The 14,399-nt window shown below is 30.1% G+C and overlaps 1 protein-coding gene across 1 annotated transcript; it reads left to right on the top strand.

Moving 5' to 3' along the window:
- Positions 1-10,885: 10,885 nt before the first annotated feature.
- Positions 10,886-13,349, top strand: LOC124828474 (protein PSK SIMULATOR 1-like). The gene has a single exon (XM_047301776.2). It carries the CDS (start codon positions 11,610-11,612, stop codon positions 13,035-13,037), a length of 1,428 nt encoding a protein of 475 aa, XP_047157732.1. The 5' UTR covers positions 10,886-11,609; the 3' UTR covers positions 13,038-13,349.
- Positions 13,350-14,399: the final 1,050 nt, after the last annotated feature.

The raw sequence follows: 14,399 nt of genomic DNA, 5'->3' as shown, positions 1-14,399 counted from the left end.
TTGTCGGCAAGATTCAATGATTCCATTAGCGAACTGTTATGACCAGATACTATACCTCACAATGTGTAACCTCTTATAATCACTTCATTAGCGGTTTTCATCTCTTTTGCATTACATCACTCGTTTTCTTACACACTTTTCAACATTTTCCCTTATCTATAGTAATCGTTGGACATTAAAATATCACCATTTCAAGTTAGAAGTTAAGGTGGCAGTTATTGCTATCGTTCTTTCATCAATTAATTACTGACTCTGAATATTAGTTTTTAAATAATTTTAAAATATCAATCGCTTGATCGTATATAAGAACTTATGATTTAGATTAGGTGACAATATTAATTTTATTTTCACTATTTATTTTTTCCCAAAACTTTTCTAATAAAAGGCAAGTGCTATGTATTTTACAGTTTGAAACAATATCAAGCGAAAGTTGATCCTCTTTTCCGCTGTGTTAGTTTGTGTTATTTTATCATGTCTTCTAAAACTCAAGCTTAATAGCTAATACCATTGTGATCCCTATTCTCTATTCCCTTCTTTGGTACTTCAAAATTCGAGTTACCATTCTCGTCATTTCAATTTGGTATGCATGGTACAGCTCAGCGAATCAATTACCTATGATTTGCTTCTTTAGGTAGCTATAAAAGTCTGCTTCTTACCCAAAACGAGTTAAAAGATAAGTAATACTTATGATCTGGTTCTATTGCAAGAATAACAAGTAATCCAAGTATGATTGCGCGTGTAAACACGACACATAAATGCAAACCACGTAAACCTGCTTTACCAATGCTCTGTTTAGATGTGTTGAAGCCGTTAACCTAATTAAAGTTGAAAGTGAAAGTGGGAAGGAGTTAACTCCACATATCTAGTATTAATCAAATCAGCATGATGATGCAGTTCAACTCAAGTTGACAACTCTTCCCATTTGTTGGTAAACTCTTTGTCGGCATTATCGATTTTGTCTATCAACTTTTCTTTAGTATTGCTGCTATTTTCACATACCATTCCTTCAGCACGCAACTGATAGTGAGTTAGGCAGCTTCGGATTGCAATTGCGTAAATCTTATGACAAATTCCTACTCACGTTCACATCACATGTGATCTTTTCAGATTCTTCTCCTTTTTTTCTCACATGATATCTATGTTAGTGAGAATTAATATAAGAAATTGACTAATGTTTACATAAGGAGAAACCTAACAATTAGTGAGGATTAATATTAGTGGTGAATTCATAACTAGTATTTTTATCATTCTTTAACATAAGTTGGTGAATGAAGTAAGTAACTTTAAACCAAATGTGTTCCAGAGCAAACGTTTGGTGGAAGCTAATTTAAGACATCTAGTGTAATATTACTGGTCTGATATGTGATTAAGGTTACTCTATAACTTCCACCAAGGACGTGAAGAAAATGGATTCTAAGAGCTAGACGGTTTGTCCTAATGTGTGTGGACTGTTCTGGGAAACGTGCCGGAAAAGAAAAAAACAATTATCAGTCTGAACTCATGGACGTAACCATTTTAATTTGGTGAAGAGAAAAGAAAAAAGAAAACAATCAGGTTACTTTGTAGGCAACAATAATTTTCATACATTTGGCCGAAAATACAACATTTGATAAAATGGTTTTATTCTTAAAAAAAAGCGTTTAAAAAGGTGAAAGGAAAAAAAAACTAGTTTAATTTTAATTTTTCAACAATGTAAAACTATTGAATGTGACAGAAATAAGTGTAATTTTGAATTTTATATTAAATAAAAAAAATTAACAATATATATAAGAAAGAAGACTTTTATCTTTAAAATCTTAAATTATAAAATGATGTCATGATATGTTTATATAAATTATCTCATGATTTAACGGTACTGAATCTCTCTCGTATCTCTTCGAAAAGTTCATTCAGTTATTGGTTTAGGAAAAAACAATATATGCATTGAATAATATATAAAAAAAATAAACCAACACTCTAAAAATATATACTTTTACAAATATTTTTTCTCTTTATATGTTTTTTTTTTCACCTCTTGTTTCCTGGCCAGACAAAGCTTTTTCATCTTTCAAAATCTAACTAATAACTACCAATTTTAGTTAAAACAAAAAGGTTTCTAACACATGTAGGTTGGGCACAAGCATACAAAATCTAACCAATTTTAGTTAAAACTAATTAAAGGCTAGAAAATAATTTAATAGATTATAGAACTAAAAAAAAAAAACGAGAGATTGATGGGATACTATTAGACTGTTTTGTGATTGAAACTTTTAAAATGTAATGACACGAAGAGAATTTTAGTCAACATATTTTCTATAATTAATTTAAATTGATTAAAAATCACTTATATTAGTGCATAATTAAATATATTGTTTCTTGTTCAATATCATAATTGAATAACCTATCATATCACTAATCATTATTTAAGTAGTTTGATTATGTTAACTTCTTTCGGACATAAATGTTTTCTCTTTGTATCAACTCTTTTATATATATATATATATATATATATATATATATATATATATATATATATATATATATATATATATATATATATATATATATATATCATGTAACACGAGTGTTATTCAAATTACTTGTAACTTAATCTTTTACAAGCACACAAAATATATCGAAATTGATTGTTATTTCACTCTTATATCTCCAATTTGGAGACATTATATTATCTTTTTTCCGTTCAGTCATACACAACATTAATTTATTTACAAAACTTTTTGTCATCGTGTTACCAAAGTTTATATTAACTATGAACTAATTGTTATGCTAATATCGTTTTTCCATCCACACCACTCAAGTTATAGACTATTATCCGAATCTTGGTCTATCCAAAGACACAATGCAATTTTGAATATTAAACTGTGCATGAAACCAAATTGCTTAAACATAAAAAACTTGTTCATGTCATTAAATCGTATAACATAGTAGTGTAGTACTACTCTTTTTTTTTTTATCATATTTATTACATATTATAATAATTTTAAGAATCAATTATCCTTAACATCATATCAACATCAATATCAATTAGCTGGTGTAAAGTATTCAAGTTCGTGTATGACACTTGTTTCCATGTGTTTATGTTTCTTAATCCATTTTTTCATTTGATTATTTCAGCATGATATCATTATCATTGTTAATGTCTTGAAATTGGGAGATAACTGTTTCGGATAACATTCATAATCAAATTTAATCTTCTCTTGATGATGGTTATGGAGCACTTATTGTCACACTCATTCATCCTCTTTCACATATCAAATTCATGTTGACATTTCAAGAAGATAACTCAATCTTATTACTTCAAATATTTGGTAGATGTGTTAAAACATGGCATTTAATTAGATTTTATTATATTTTTTCTATAAAGATGTAATTAATCTTGAAAGAGATTAGTGCGAGTGTGGAGGTACCAATCAAATTCTCCCTCTCAAAAGAATTTAATAGCTTTAACTACCCCAATAATAATTATTAATATTTCTTCATAGTAACCCCACTTTCAAGATTTGACACCACAATCATGAGAATGTCTCAAAGTTTATTTTAATCGAATGAATAAATTCCTTTTTTTTTCTAAATTTATTTAGTTATTTTCTTAGATTATGGTTCTATGTCAACTATTTCAATGGATATACTCTTTTTTAGCTACGAATTGAATCACAAATACACCCATTTTCTCAAAACCAAATCTAGATAAAGAAAAAGAAAGAAATTTTAATAATATTCGACAAAAATAGTTTTTTTTTATCGAATAATTATCACTGTCACTGAAAACCTATGTATTACCATCACACGGTATAGATTGTTGTTATCGAAACCTATATACAGCAACAAAGACCCTTGAGGAAAACGATAAAAGGACATCATAACCCTAATTAAAAATCGAATTTTTAACATATCTTCAACGGAGTTAACAGTTGAACTATCGAATTAGCATTGTCCCGCGTGTGTAGGTTGGTGCACGTGGGACTGATTGCATAATTTGGTCTAGCACGTATATCCAATGATGATGACACACGTGCGAAATGCAGTTCCTGAGTGGGGAGAAAGAGAAAGAAAATAGGATAAGAAAGAATCAATGAATTATGCATCTCATTTTCCATGTTTATATAATTCAATTTCATTCTAATTTGTGGACCATTTTCTCCAAAGAATGTCTACCCAAAGTGAAACATAACTCCTTCAATTCTGATCAAATGTGAGACCCTAATTCATAATAGCTTTCTCAAATGTTCTTGCCATGCATTTATATACATATTTTCATACATTTATATACAAATCTTAAATATCTTATATATTTAAGATATTTTAAGATTAAATTTTATGGAGAAAACTTTAAAATACAAATACTTGGTATATAATGACAGATTCTAACAATTTCACTCTATAAACTTAAAATTAGAATAATAATATTATTTTTTAATTTTTGTGGACATACCATAGTGTGGTCTTTTTTAAACCTAAAGTTGTGAAAGCAGGTTAATGTTTGATAGTGGGATATGAAGAAGGCACACTTATATGAAGAAAACCTTTAATTTCTTGAAACAGCTTTGAAAGGCTTTTATGATAAATGGGTCCATTCTTAAAGTCATTGCGGCCACTGGATTCCAATTTTACTTCTCTTCAATCCTACCTTTCAATTTTCAAATTCACTCACAAAATCAAACTTTCAATTAGGAATCACAACGGGTCGGGTCAGACACAGGTAGTGTCTACCCACAATTCTATCCGACAAAAAAAATCTACCCGCTATCCGATCCGCTATCCGTACGGATATTCGCTTAAAAAATATCTGCGGATATTTTAAAACCCGCGGATACCCGTGGATATCCGCAGATATCCACAAATATTAAAAAAAATATATATTTTAATAAATTATTAAAATAAAATTTAAATAGAATTACAAAAAATATATAAAATATAATATAAATTAAATTAAATTTAAATTTAAATTCAATTTTAATTAAATTTAATCTTGTAAAATATAAATTAATGTTAATTTTATTTAAATTTAACTTAATAAAATATAAATAAAATTTTTATTTTTACTTTTTACGGATAGCGGATATCCGCGGGTACGGATAGTATAATACCCGCAGGTTGCGGGTAGTAAATATCCGCGGGTATCAACTATCCGTCGCGGATTTTATCCACGGATATCCGCGGGCGCGGATTTTTTTGTCATCCCTACTTTCAACTGTATATGATCATGCTTTCATTTTTATTTTTTTTATAATTTTATACATACAAGGACAAGAGTACAAATCCAAGATGAAAACGAATAAGCCGTTTTTATGATATTCTTTTCGTATGTACCCAAGTTACCTAATTTATCCAACTTTTTCTATACTATTAATTCCTCTTTATCCACAATACTACGTACCACATACTTTAAAATATGTAGCTCAAAATTTAATTATTAGCTTCTGAGTATATTTATACAAAATTAAGGACTTAATCAAACTAAATATTTTAAAAATAAACTATTATTATATATATATATATATATATATTCAAAAGTATCTTTTCTAAATAAAATTACAACAAAACCAATAAACATTTTAAATCATTGAATCTGGAATATAGTGAATTATATAACCAGAATTAACATAATAATAATAATGATAGATTAAATACGTAGCAGGAATATATAATGTGTGAGTACATAAGAGCAGTGGTATTATTAGGGCTAGAAAAAAGAATTTACATAGGTGAAGTTGAAGATATATATGAATTGAAAATAGGTTAAGAAATGTAATTTAGTAGCAGTGGGGATTGAACAATTATTGAAGAACATGCAGAAAAGTAGTTGATTAGTAAATTATAATTAATAATGTACAGTTAATTCCCAACTAAGTCTATAATGATAATGCTTAATTAATTAATAAACCAAAATTGTTGTGTAGCATGAAGAGACACCAATCCATGAAAATTCATTGAGCCGAAAGTGTGGTTCAAATGCTTAAAACCTTTCTGCTAACAATTTTCTATCAATATTATTTCCAAACACTGCTGTCACTATCTCTCTCACATCATCTTAATTCTTTAATAATAGAATGCTTTTTTATAATAATTTTTAGTTTTTTTTTCAAGATGAAAATAATTAAAAAGTAAATTTAAATTTACAAAACTAGATTGTAAAATGATATTTGTATCTACAGGTCTTGTCTTCGGTTGATGTAAGATTTTAAACCAATATAAATAAAATTTTTTAAACTTGTGTACTATAAATTTTGATTTTATGGGATTTTTAACAGTTATTAACAGTTTCTTTTAATATAATAGTTGTAATAAGAGAAATAATAAAGGAGAAAAAATAAATAAAACAAGTCTTCCATTGATTAACTCAGTTCATATAAAAATACTAAAAGTGACTTACTCTATAAATTCCATCTGAAAAGCTTTGCATGACATAAATGTTAGAATGAGGCTATATAATAAGGTAGTTTTACCTAAAATGTACAAAAAGCTACTTTGGTGTCTCATCATTAATTTCATATTCAAGTAATTAATTTGTGGTGTTCGTGTCATGCATGGTTCTTATAGCCCCAGGGATGTATTAATATTTTTAAAAAATATTCAGTATTTTATTAATAATACGATGTTAATTTTCTAATTCTATTTTTGGCTCATGTTTTCCTACTTTTTTAAATTGTCGATTAGAACTATTTTTTTTCATTTTGTTGATAAACTGTTCTATAACAAGATAAAAAAATTAAAGGAAAAAAAATCGTATTGACCAATAATTTAAAAATAATAAAACAAAAACATGTTAATGAGAAAATGAAATAAAAAAAAAATTAAGAGACACACACGTATCCTTGATTGTGAATTTGAAGCTATCTATAGCCATTAAAATTTAAAAATGGTGGTTTGTGTCACTGTTACGTGCATGGTTGCAAAATCTAAAAGCAAAAGATGTATAGTGTTATTCACTTATTATACACAGAAACCTCCAACATAGATAAGGTCGATCGTTTCATTTCAACATCAAAATGTCATCACCATAATATTTGTCTATAGTATATGTTACTCAAACTTTTAATTACTCTTGAAAGAACTCATGTGTCGATATATATATATATATATATATATATATATATATATATATATATATATATATATATAAACATTTTTAACCCATGTATATAAATATAATCCATATACATAAATATATGTGTCTCTCTTTATAGTTTTATGGATTATATTTTTAAATATAAAATTACACTTTGTCTAAAATTTTGATATAATTTAGTTTTCAAATATTAAAAATGAATAAATATAATTAAACTGTGTGTTCGATCAGTTGGTATTTGAGTTTTTTTTACGATTTAATATGTTTCAATTTAAATGTTAATCTAAAATATCATTTAATACGAAAAATAATTAATATTATTAAGTTAAAATGACTATATTAATTTATTTTAAAAATTTGAGCATTAAAATGTACTAAAATTGAAACATATACAAATTTAATTTGTCTTCCAAGAGACTATAGAATAGTCAACTCTAGTTTTATATTATACAATGATAAATGATTAGTTACATGATTATTAAAAAAATCATTTTATTTTTTTTTAATTTTAATTTAAGGATTTAGTGAAATGTATTTATTATATTTGCTTCGCATAATTAATTATAAGATTTTTTACTTGATGGATAGATACAGATAGATACATGATCATCAATAAAGGTGGAGAAAAATGATACTAGAATTTTGGATATAATTTCCGTAAAATGCATGGAAGAAAGTGCGATTAAACGTAGTTATTGTTGGAAAAAATTCAAAGGAAGTTAATTCACTATATATGTCGGAGTTGGTGCATTTTTCTTTAATTTTTATGGATGTTTTGAGAGGATTCATCTGGAAACCAATGAAAAAATAATAATTGTTCAGCACCAAGAAAATTGAAAAATCATTTATGTTTCATGTAAATTTATGATTAAAGACAACATTATTATGGTTTAATTTAATACTTTGTTATTTATCAATGTCAATTTCACATATAAATATAAATTTTTTGAAAACATTTGTTTTTATTTCTTTATATTTTTAATATGTATTTTTGGTTTGAAAGAAATTTTTTATTTTTATTAAAACGAAGTATATTTATTAAACACAAGAAAAACATAAATAATGTTTCAAAAGAAAATACAAAGAACATGATTTAAAACCTAAAACAAATCACTACAAATATATTTACTTTTAGCTTTATGAGAGAGTTTAAGATATTAGGGAAGTCTTAGAATTCTAAACATTAGATGATTTTATAAGGTTTTACACAGTCTATAACCACACATGTTTGAAAATCTTTCACTTTCTGTGAATTATAGTTAAAATTGTCTTATAAAATCGATTTATAATAAGATGAAATTATATAAAAGTTAAATTTTACTAAAATAACTTCTAATATAGTAAGTTTGTTTTATTTATTTATAGTTTGATACGAGACTGTCTACAAAAATATAAAAAAAAATATTTATTTTTCCTTGTTAAGATCTTAACCATTTTATTTTATTTTATTTTATTTTATTTTATAGTAGAAGCATTAAACATAGGAAAAAGAAAAAAAAGAAAATGTAAAAGGGTGAAGAGTGTGATCTGTGATTCCCCACTAAAGAATAAATCGTGGCTTACACTTTTTGCGGGGATTGTCTGATATGGTCTGCTCATTCTTACTGTGCCATTAATTTTATATGATTATATTGCATGTTTCATCAACATGTACTTGGGTACTTCATTTTTCTCACTGGTTCATTGCACACACACAAAAAGACAATTTCATATTCATCTCTTTGTCTTTTCAAACACTCATCTTGCACTTGCTGCTATTCAACACTGATTGTCTGAGTTACCAAGGTGGCATGGTGATCGTAAAACTATATGTTTTGCTTCCAGCTTCCACTCAAATGTATCATGACAATTGATTTGGAGGCTTCTTTTTCCAAAATAACAAACATATATTTTATCTGGGATTTAGTAAATTAGTTTTCTTGGCCGTTCTTTCATTGCATATCCCTGTGCTTCAGGCCACTGCCTCCTTTGGAAAATTAATACTCAAACAAAAAGATAAACTCATGCATAAAACTAAATACATTAATGTGGGTGTGAAATTCAAGTATGACATAAAAATCTCACATTAAAAGAATAAAAATAAATATATTAATGTACGTCAAAATTCAAGTATGAAAGTCAAATAAAGATAAATATATTAATGTGAAGTGTGAAGTTAAAAGTTTCAGATCATATAAAGATAAATGTATCAATGTGAAATTCAAATGTAAATTCAAAAGTTTCGTGTTGAAGGAAGATAAACTCTAAGTGAATAATGTGTAAAATATGTTAGAAGTTTCGTATTAAATAAAGATCAACAAGGTGAATAATATATAAAGAGAAAAATCAATTAAATTTAAGATTTTAGATTGAAGTTGGCATAAAAACTTTTTATATACGAAGTGCTAATGGCTCATTGAATGAAACTATCAAGTCAGGCACTGATTTTTTCTGTAAATTCAAAGTTAATACTTACACACTGAGTGAAGATTGAGTGAAGATGAGTCAGTGTCTCACTCGGTTAGACTTTTATACAAAATCAGTACTAAAGTTTGATTATTATTTTTTTCTTATAAACTTCTCTATGATTGTTTTTAAACTAACCTTTCACGAAAAAGAACCTCCCTTTAAAACAAGTTTTAATGCAGCAAAATGAGGAAATAGTGTGCCAAAATAATGTTGAGGTTCTTTTATTTTTGCCATATATATTCTTTGTCCCATGTGCAGAAGGGTGAGTGAATGGATAAAATAATAACTAGCATACCAGGCTGTCTTTCTTGAAGCAGAAGAGAAAATTTATTCACCATATGTTAAAACAAAAAGATGAAGATAATGCATGATCATGCTTCTCTCTAGAGGCATCAATATCAGTGAATGTCTCTTCATTTTCCAACAACTCAGCTTGGAAACCCTTCACTGTCCTTCCATTGGTTGGCTAAAGACAAGGCACAGGTAAAAAAGAAGAAACAAAAACTAACTCTGCAGATAATTTATTCTGATAACAGGTGAATAGTCTCTTTTCACTCTAATGTACATGCACTGTTACGCTTTGATGACCAAGATCTGCATATATTATATTAAAAAATAGATTATATATAGAAAAATGTTGGGAGCATTTGATGAGTTCGAAATATTTGTATGAAGCTGGCCAACCAACACACTCCTCCCACTAGCCATGTGATGTGAATGAGTGAGGTAGTGGATGAGTTTTCTTTATATTTCCACCACCAAATATCTGCACTATGTGTATGCTATTCTGAATGTATCATTCTTTTAGGCGTACGCCACTATCTATGTGTTTTTATTGCTTCCTGACCCTCGTTAACTATTCCAAGTCAAACTTCATCGATTATGCACACTAAGCATTGCTTTCTGACAGTTGACATTACTTGTTTGCCATATAATAATTTCATCTATACAAACACTGTTTCAAACGCAAAACATTCTAACATATCACTTTTTTGGATGTCATACTTTCTACGCCAAAACAAGGAATAGTGAACTTGTAGTGGAATTTAAAGTGAATGTGTATTGGATGTGTAATTATTTTCCATCATGGTTTCATAATATTGAATTCACTGTGATAGGATGAACTTAGAGTACTTGAGTGTATTTTAAGATACAAAATATCAGTCAACTGAATTAGTGAGAGATCTTTGGACCAAGGAAGACTGGAATTATTTAGTCACATAGTTGAGAGCATTCTTTTGCTAATCATCACTGATGTGGTCTTATAGCAGATTACTGAACTGTCAAGTTTTCTTTTACTTTCTCTTTTTTGGAGGTAGAAAATGGTGCATGTGAGATGAGAGAAGAAATTGTTGATTAAGGCAGTTAATTAATCATGGGAACGATACAAACAAATGAATATGAACAGAGAATATAAAATTCCAAAAAAGAAAGAGCCAATAATTATATGGCCCTCTCTCCTGATAAATTATAGCAGCATCTAAGAAAAAGCGTTTCTGTGCATCCAAACACAACAGAAAAGGTCTCTTTTACCAACTAAGAAATCAATAATACACCAGCCAGAAGCCTTTTCCAAACCCAAAAAAGCTAAATAAATATTCAAACCAAAGTGCATAAACCCCCATTCCCCACACCTTAAACACCTTCGCAAAGCAAACAGCTTCATCATGAGTGAAGCTTCTACGCGCTTTTGGAGCGACTGAATCCTAACAAGAATTGACAATAAACCAACCCTCTGACGCCACAATCTACCACACTCAGCCACTACAAACTGCATGTGGGTCTATACTTTAAATACTTTAACCACACTTAACTCTCACCCCCTCTCTTTCTAATTACGTCTTCACCTCACACATTCTACCGTCACAATCTCCTTCCTCCTTTTTTTTCTCTGTAGAAGAACAACACCACACCACCAATCTATCAAATATTTCTCTCTTTCTCTTTCGTGCATATTCACAAACACATGGCGCTCACCACCTAGTTCAACCTCAAACCCACCGAAACCCACTTACTCACCAAGAAAAAACCACGACCCATTTCACCAAACTCAATCTCCTCCAGCAGTGTCAACCCAAAATCTGAATTTTCCATGGCCCTCGAAACCTGGCTCATCAAGGTCAAAACGGCGCTGTCGCACAGCCTCACGAAGAAACCGTCGTTTTCCTCGTCGAAGCCAAAGCACGTCTCCGTTTTGTCCTTCGAGATCGCGAACGTGATGTCGAAGCTCCTCCACCTCTGGCAGTCCCTCTCCGACGCCAACGTCATTCGCCTCCGGAACGACGCCATCGCGCTCGAAGGCGTGCGCAAGCTCATCTCAAACAACGAGTCTTTTCTTCTAAGCCTCGCCGTGGCCGAGTTCGCCGACTCGCTCAGACTCGTTGCCAACTCGGTCTCCCGACTCAGCAACTACTGCCACGAACCTTCTCTCCGATCCTTCCACCGAATCTTCACCGAATTCGCGAACTCGGGCCTCGACCCGCGCGCGTGGACCCTCACCACCCCGAAAGACATCGAAACCAAACACAGAAAATTGCAACATTACGTGACTCTCACGGCAACACTCCACAAAGAAATCGACGCTCTCACGCTCCTCGAAGGCGCGTTTAAAAAAGCGCTTCTCAACGCTGACAACGCCGCCACCGAACACTCCTCTCACAAAAAACTAAGCGATCTTCAGCAGAAGATTTTCTGGCAGAAGCAAGAGGTGAAGAACTTGAAGGAACGGTCGTTATGGAACAAAAACTTCGATGGGGTTGTTTTGTTGTTAGCAAGGTTCGTTTTCACCGTGTTAGCGCGGATTAAAGTTGTTTTCGGAATCGGCCATAGTAGTAGTGTTCCCTTTTTGTCACGTAGTTTGTCTTCCATTTATCCTTCCGATCACCAAAACCCTATTTCTTCTTGCTCCTTTGTTTCTGGGCCGTTGAAAAGCTCAAAACTTGACGACGAAAATGAAAATTTGGGAAATGGGTTTTTCGAGTCTAATTGCAAGGTGTTGAAGTTGAAGGGTGACGATGACGGTGATACTTTGGGTGCTTCAGCTTTGGCCTTGCACTATGCAAACTTGGTGATGGTGTTGGAGAAGATGATAAAGTCACCCCAGTTGGTTGGGGTGGATGCCAGGGATGATTTGTATGGGATGTTGCCAAGTAGCATAAGGTCATCTTTGAGGGCAAGATTGAGAGGGGTGGGGTTTTCTGCATGTGATGATCACGTGCTCGCCGGAGAATGGAGGGATGCATTGGGGAGGATTCTGGGGTGGCTGGCACCATTGGCACATAACATGGTAAAGTGGCACAGCGAAAGAAGCTATGAGCAGCAGAACTTAGTACCAAAAACCAATGTGTTGTTGTTGCAGACTTTGTTCTTTGCAAACAAAGAGAAGACAGAAGCTGCCATCACTGAACTGCTTGTGGGGTTGAACTATGTTTGGAGGTTTGAGAGGGAAATGACAGCTAAGGCATTGTTTGAATGTACCAAATTTAATAATGGCTTCTTAAGCTTGCACAAGCCCAGCTAAGGAGACATATCATCAGTTTCTTCTTTCTTCTTTTCTTTCACTCTTCCTTTTCATGATCAAGGTTTTAAAAGATTTCTCACAGCATCAAAAGATCATGATGAAACTATAATTTAAAACCTTGATCATGAACTTTCTCATGAGGGTTCTAATTTTGCCTCTATGAATGGTTGATTTTAGGTAGTTAATTGTGGTAAGTTCAGATCCTTGAGGTTTGGTAATTTCCTTCTAACCCGGGTCTGTATATGTATGTAAATGATATATTAATTTTGAGTGAAATCTCCAAGAAATATGCAAGGCCTTTCATGATTCGTACATACTCTCCATAATCATGTGGAAATATTCCTGTGTATTGTTTTTCTGCATAATTAATTTTATCATCAACACTTAGTGGGGTTTAATCAGATTTATTAATGTTGAATTCTGTGGCTGTTCCAATAGCAACACACTCAGCTCAATGGGGTTCATGTGATGACCAATAAACTATTGATTATATATTACAGTCAATCCTTTTCATCTTTGATGGAGTTAATTTCATTGAACATTAATGAGATTACAGTTCAATACTGCACTTTTTTTCTGCATCATCGTAATCAGGAAGATCTTTTTTCATACCAGTTATTTCATGTTGTGTTATAAATTAATTTGATATATGAAAATAAGTATATTGAATATATTAAATCTTAAATAATTTGTAGCATAGAATTATAATTTAAAGTATTTTTAATAAATATGTTTAATAGTTTTACGTAGCAACTAGTTAGGAATAATTAATCTATGTCCAATATTTAATATAATTATTACAAAAAGTGACCATTTTATCACCTTAAAATTTATAATTGAATGACAATATAAAAATAATTCCAATATTAATCGAATATTGTTAAAATCTATATAAATGTTAAATTTAACTAAAGTAGTTATTCTCATTTGGTATGGTCTTATAACGCATGCACAATTCAAAAGCTTCTTTTTTCTTCACTTTTTCAAATTTGAGATCTAAGGACATTGATAATTGAACTTAGTCAATTGCCAAAACTTGCAAGAGTCAAATTTGTTTTTTTTTTCTTTTACAAGAAGGAGTCAAATTAGTTAAATGGTTAAATCTACTATTTAGATAAAAAAAAAAGTGTGTGTGTGTGTATATATATATATATATATATATATATATATATATATTTTTTTTTTTTTTTCAAATGTTGTTATTTCCCATGCTGTGCTGTAGCCAAAATGATGATCATTCTTCTCTTGAGTAATATATAAGGTATGTTGGAGAAAACTAAGCCCAATCTTTTTATTTTGATTAACAAATCCAAATCTTTTTTCAAACTCTCAGTTTTTCGTAATTTTAAAATTAACTAGCCA

The sequence above is a fragment of the Vigna umbellata genome, chromosome 4 (assembly GCF_029865625.1).
Source record: "Vigna umbellata cultivar VRB3 chromosome 4, Vumbellata_1.0, whole genome shotgun sequence".
NCBI lineage: Eukaryota > Viridiplantae > Streptophyta > Magnoliopsida > Fabales > Fabaceae > Vigna > Vigna umbellata.
This window is presented reverse-complemented; position numbering and strand designations above follow the sequence as displayed.

Coding starts and splice junctions, on each gene's coding strand:
- LOC124828474 (XM_047301776.2), top strand. CDS start 11,610: ATGGCCCTCGAAACCTGGCTCATCAAGGTCAAAACGGCGCTGTCGCAC.